This window comes from Pyrgilauda ruficollis, unplaced genomic scaffold (assembly GCF_017590135.1).
Source record: "Pyrgilauda ruficollis isolate IOZ18807 unplaced genomic scaffold, ASM1759013v1 scaffold1188, whole genome shotgun sequence".
NCBI lineage: Eukaryota > Metazoa > Chordata > Aves > Passeriformes > Passeridae > Pyrgilauda > Pyrgilauda ruficollis.
In genome coordinates this window covers 2,129-7,400 of record NW_024510188.1, presented here as the reverse complement: position 1 = coordinate 7,400, position 5,272 = coordinate 2,129, and the positions used below count along the sequence as shown (strand labels likewise).

At 59.4% G+C, this 5,272-nt stretch overlaps 7 gene segments (V, D, J or C); 3 read left to right on the top strand and 4 right to left on the bottom strand.

Moving 5' to 3' along the window:
• Positions 1-584: 584 nt before the first annotated feature.
• LOC121363236 lies at positions 585-978 on the bottom strand (the record flags this gene model as incomplete). The annotated part of the segment is given in 1 exon segment: positions 585-978. A coding segment is annotated over 1 exon segment (394 nt), but the record flags the coding sequence as incomplete, so codon positions are not given.
• Positions 979-1,053: 75 nt separating this feature from the next.
• Positions 1,054-2,249, top strand: LOC121363231. The segment is given in 3 exon segments: positions 1,054-1,104; positions 1,512-1,558; positions 1,754-2,249. Coding segments are annotated over 3 exon segments (594 nt in total).
• A 28-nt stretch (positions 2,250-2,277) lies between these two features.
• Positions 2,278-2,923, bottom strand: LOC121363224. The segment is given in 2 exon segments: positions 2,278-2,754; positions 2,897-2,923. Coding segments are annotated over 2 exon segments (504 nt in total).
• A 20-nt stretch (positions 2,924-2,943) lies between these two features.
• LOC121363217 lies at positions 2,944-3,438 on the top strand (the record flags this gene model as incomplete). The annotated part of the segment is given in 1 exon segment: positions 2,944-3,438. A coding segment is annotated over 1 exon segment (495 nt), but the record flags the coding sequence as incomplete, so codon positions are not given.
• A 25-nt stretch (positions 3,439-3,463) lies between these two features.
• LOC121363211 lies at positions 3,464-4,059 on the bottom strand (the record flags this gene model as incomplete). The annotated part of the segment is given in 3 exon segments: positions 3,464-3,477; positions 3,605-3,949; positions 4,041-4,059. Coding segments are annotated over 3 exon segments (378 nt in total), but the record flags the coding sequence as incomplete, so codon positions are not given.
• Positions 4,060-4,072: 13 nt separating this feature from the next.
• Positions 4,073-4,682, top strand: LOC121363202. The segment is given in 4 exon segments: positions 4,073-4,082; positions 4,169-4,298; positions 4,371-4,570; positions 4,633-4,682. Coding segments are annotated over 4 exon segments (390 nt in total).
• A 3-nt stretch (positions 4,683-4,685) lies between these two features.
• LOC121363245 overlaps positions 4,686-5,272 on the bottom strand; it is a 2,583-nt gene continuing 1,996 nt past the window's right edge. Inside the window, 2 exon segments of the V gene segment in view lie at positions 4,686-4,691; positions 4,786-5,114. Of these exon segments, the coding sequence occupies positions 4,686-4,691; positions 4,786-5,114 (335 nt within the window).

Sequence of the window (5,272 nt, the reverse complement as noted above, 5' to 3'; positions counted from 1 at the left end):
CTATTTCTGTGCCAAAATAGCTGCTAATAAATGTTTTGATGCTGGTGCTGATCTTGACTGATGTGATCCATTCACCGTGTCCCCGTGCCCCAAAACCTTCCCCCAAACCCCAGCCCCTGACCCCATTCCTGTCCCCTCTCTCAGCTCTGAATTCCTTCTGCCCCAAATCTCCGCCATTTTTCCCCAGAATCTCAGCTCTCATCCCCACACTTGGTGCCAGTTTTTGTGCCAAACCCTCAGGATTCGGTGCCCACAGCGGGGTTTGGTGCCCGGGGTGCAGATTTGGGGCTGCCCCAGAGGGATTTTCAGGCCGATGGTCACAAGGGAAGGGAGCGGAAATCTGGGGTGAAAAGCTGAGATTTGGGGGACGGTTCTGGGTAAACGGCCCTAGGGTGAGGGGAAGGACGAGATTTGGGAGAAATGGGCAAAACTGGAGGGAAAAATCGAGATTTGGGGCAGCAGGGCTGGAGTTTGGGGAAAAAAGGCCAGGGTATGAGGAGAAGGGCTGGGATTTTGGGGTAGGATCAGAGACTTCTGGGACATTTGGGAACACAAAGGAGAGGCCTTGGGACCACGGCCAGTACCAACAGCATAAGCATCAGCAGCATTACCACAACCACTGGTGTAACATCTGGCGCAGAAATAGGATCCGGAATCGTCGTCCTTGAGGCTGTTCATGGTCAGCGTCACCGAGCTCTGCCCGTTGTCCCTGGAGATCGTCACCCGGCCCTTCAACGATGGCGCGTAGTTGGTGCTGGCACCATTGTAGTAGATCCACGCGACCCACTCCAGGCCCTGCCCGGGTCTCTGACGGATCCAGTACATGTCAAAATTCCCGAAACTGAAGCCGGACCCTCGGCAGAGGAGGCGCAGGGACCCCCCGGGGGGCTGGAGGTCCCCCCCGGACTCCAGCAGGGTCACGGCCGCCCGGAGCCCTGCGGGACAGAGGGGAGATGGGGATGGGAACAGCTCAAACATTGACCCAAATCCTGACTCTTGAAGGGCCGGGTGACGATCTCCAGGGACAACGGGCAGAGCTCGGTGACGCTGACCATGAACAGCCTCAAGGACGAGGATTCCGGATCCTATTTCTGTGCCAAGGACGTTGGTGGTTACGGTGCTGCTCCTAATGCTCCCTGGGGATGCCATCCTCAATATAATCAGCACCGTAAGCTCCACCAGTGTCAGGAGATTTCCCGCAGAAATGGGATCCGGAATCCTCGTCCTTGAGGTTGGTCATGTCCAGCTCGGCCAATCAGGGCCCGGGAACGTGAGGGAGATTTAGGCTAAATCCTCAAAATTGTGGTAAAGTCACAAGTTAGGGCAATGGTGGCAGAGTTTGGGCAAAATTGGCCAAGATTTGAGGAGAATGGATGGGATTTCTGGGAAGGATCAGAGAATTCTGGGACATTTGAGGGCGCAGCGTTGGCGGCTCAGGACCAGGACCAGAAGCAGCAGCAGCACCAGCGCCGATACAACAACCAGAATCCACACATCTGGCACAGAAATAGGATCCGGAATCCTCGTCCCTGAGGCTGTTCATGGTCAGCGTCACCGAGCTCTGCCCGTTGTCCCTGGAGATCGTCACCCGGCCCTTGACGGAATCCGCGTACTGGGTGCCGTCGTCAGTCCAGATGCCCGCGAGCCACTCCAGGCCCTGCCCGGGTCTCTGTGTCCCTTTTTCCATCTGGCCACACCCATGCCGGGCCACACCCTGATCCGGCACCTCATCCCCATCTCCCCTTTTTCCCGCAGGGCTCCGGGTGGCCGTGACCCTGCTGGAGTCCGGGGGGGACCTCCAGCCCCCCGGGGGGTCCCTGCGCCTCCTCTGCCGAGGCTCCGGCTTCAGTTTCAGCAGTTTTGACATGGGCTGGGTCCGCCAGAGACCCGGGCAGGCGCTGGAGTGGGTCGGGAGCATCAGCAACACTGGTGGCAGCTCCGTGTACGCGCCGTCGTTGAAGGGCCGGGTGACGATCTCCAGGGACAACGGGCAGAGCTCGGTGACGCTGACCATGAACAGCCTCAAGGACGAGGATTCCGGATCCTATTTCTGTGCCAAGGACGTTGGTGGTTACGGTGCTGCTCCTAATGCTCCCTGGGGATGCCATCCTCAATATAATCAGCACCGTAAGCACCACCAGTGTCAGGAGATTTCCCGCAGAAATGGGATCCGGAATCCTCGTCCTCGAGGTTGGTCATGTCCAGCTCGGCCAATCAGGGCCCGGGAACGTGAGGGAGATTTAGGCTAAATCCTCAAAATTGTGGTAAAGTCACAAGTTAGGGCAATGGTGGCAGAGTTTGGGCAAAATTGGCCAAGATTTGAGGAGAATGGATGGGATTTCTGGGAAGGATCAGAGAATTCTGGGACATTTGAGGGCGCAGCGTTGGCGGCTCAGGACCAGGACCAGAAGCAGCAGCAGCACCAGCACCGATACAACAACCAGAATCCACACATCTGGCACAGAAATAGGATCCGGAATCCTCGTCCCTGAGGCTGTTCATGGTCAGCGTCACCGAGCTCTGCCCGTTGTCCCTGGAGATCGTCACCCGGCCCTGCACCGAGGGCGCATACCAGGTGTTGCCACCATCGTTCCTGATCCACGCGATGAGTTCCAGCGCCTGCCCGGGGCTGTGACGAACCCAGTCCAGGTCGTAGCTCCCGAAATCAAACCCGGACCCTCGGCAGAGGAGGCGCAGGGACCCCCCGGGGGGCTGGAGGTCCCCCCCGGACTCCAGCAGGGTCACGGCCGCTCCCTCATTCCCAAACCTTCACTGGTTTTGTCTCAAACTCCCCTGGTTTGGTCCTAGAACCCCAACAGAGGTTTCCAGTGTCGTAAAGTGCCTTAAACCCTGCAATTAACCCTGAAAAACATATTAATTAATTGGACGCCTCTGCCTGAGCTTTCCATCTCCCCATCCCCATCTCCCCTTGTTCCCGCAGGGCTCCGGGCGGCCGTGACCCTGCTGGAGTCCGGGGGGGACCTCCAGCCCCCCGGGGGGTCCCTGCGCCTCCTCTGCCGAGGGTCCGGCTTCAGTTTCGGCAGTTACACCATGTTCTGGATCCGCCAGAGACCCGGGCAGGCGCTGGAATACATTGCAGGGATCACCAACAATGGTGGTTACACCGCCTACGCGCCGTCGTTGAGGGGCCGGGTGACGATCTCCAGGGACAACGGGCAGAGCTCGGTGACGCTGACCATGAACAGCCTCAGGGACGAGGATTCCGGATCCTATTTCTGCGGGAAATACTACGATGTTTATGGTGGTGCTTATGCTGGTTATGGTGTTGATGTTTGGCCCCGCCCCCATTGCCGTGTCCCCCCATCCCCAAATCCCAGACCCTCCCCCAAAGCCCAGCCCTTGGCTCCATCCCTGACCCTGTATCCCTGCCCTGGACACGTCCTGCCCCAAATTCTCTGCTCTTGGCCACAAACTTGACACAAATCGTGATTGTGGTTTGGGGTCAGCGGGTGAGAACTGGGGCCAGGACAGAGCAAGGCTGGGATCAATGGTCAAGAGCTGGGCCTGGGGCTGGGCTTTGGGGGAGGGGTCTGGGCTGGGGGGCGGGGGGCACTCGGAGAGGGGCTGGGGCCAGCACCGTCACTTTCACTACGACCAGGATCAGCCGTGTAAGCCCCCGCGGATTTCCCACAGAAATAGGATCCGGAATGCTCGTCCTTGAGGCTGTTCATGGTCAGCGTCACCGAGCTCTGCCCGTTGTCCCTGGAGATCGTCACCCGGCCCCGCACCGATGGCCCGTACTCGATGAAACCACCATCCCTGTGGATCCTTGCCAGAAATTCCAGCCCCTGCCCGGGTCTCTGGCGATACCAGGCCATCCCAAAACTGCCGAAACTGAACCCGGACCCTCGGCAGAGGAGGCGCAGGGACCCCCCGGGGGGCTGGAGGTCCCCCCCGGACTCCAGCAGGGTCACGGCCGCCCGGAGCCCTGCGGGAAAAAGGGGAGATGGGGATGGGGGGATGGATTGGCTGTGGGCCAAAAGTGGGTGTGGCCAGATGGAAAAAGGGACTGGACCCACCTGGCAAGGCCAGCAGGAGAAGGATGAGGAGGATGAGGAGGTGTAAGGGTCAAAATTTGGGGCCAAGGCTCAGGATTTGGGGTCAATGTTTGAGCTGTTCCCATCCCCATCTCCCCTTGTTCCCGCAGGGCTCCGGGCGGCCGTGACCCTGCTGGAGTCCGGGGGGGACCTCCAGCCCCCCGGGGGGTCCCTGCGCCTCCTCTGCCGAGGGTCTGGGTTCGATTTTGGACGAACCAGTCTGATGTGGGTTCGCCAGGGGTCTGGGCAGGGGCTGGAGTTCGTTGCGGGGATGGACTAAGGGAATTTTGACATGTACTGGATCCGTCAGAGACCCGGGCAGGGCCTGGAGTGGGTCGCGTGGATCTACTACAATGGTGCCAGCACCAACTACGCGCCATCGTTGAAGGGCCGGGTGACGATCTCCAGGGACAACGGGCAGAGCTCGGTGACGCTGACCATGAACAGCCTCAAGGACGAGGATTCCGGATCCTATTTCTGTGCCAAAGAGTCTGGTGCTTACGTTGCTGACGGTGCTCTTGAATCCATTGACCTCCTCCCCGTCACCGCGTCCCCACCTGTCCTCGTTCCCCAGATCCTTCCCTCCAACCCTTGTCAGATGAGATTGGTCAGAATTTGGTGTGAAGATCAAAGCTTTGGGGGTAGAATATGGGAATATTGGCGTGTTTGTTGGCACAGCAATGAGGGTGGGTCTGCTACAGGCAGTGTCACCATAATTACCACCAGCAGCACCAGCACCAGCACCAGAAGATTTCCCACAGAAATAGGATCCGGAATCCTCGTCCTTGAGGCTGTTCATGGTCAGCGTCACCGAGCTCTGCCCGTTGTCCCTGGAGATCGTCACCCGGCCCTTCAACGACGGCGCGTAGCCGATCCAACCACCATTGTTGGTGATACTCGCGATGTATTCCAGCGCCTGCCCGGGCCTCTGGTGGATCCAGTTCATCCCAAAACTGCCGAAATCAAAGCCGGACCCTCGGCAGAGGAGGCGCAGGGACCCCCCGGGGGGCTGGAGGTCCCCCCCGGACTCCAGCAGGGTCACGGCCGCCCGGAGCCCTGCGGGAACAAGGGGAGATGGGGATGGGAACAGCTCAAACACTGACCCCAAATCCTGAGCCTTGGCCCCAAATTTTGACCCTTACACCTCCTCATCCTCCTCATCCTTCTCCTGCTGGCCTTGCCAGGTGGGTCCAGTCCCTTTTTCCATCTGGCCA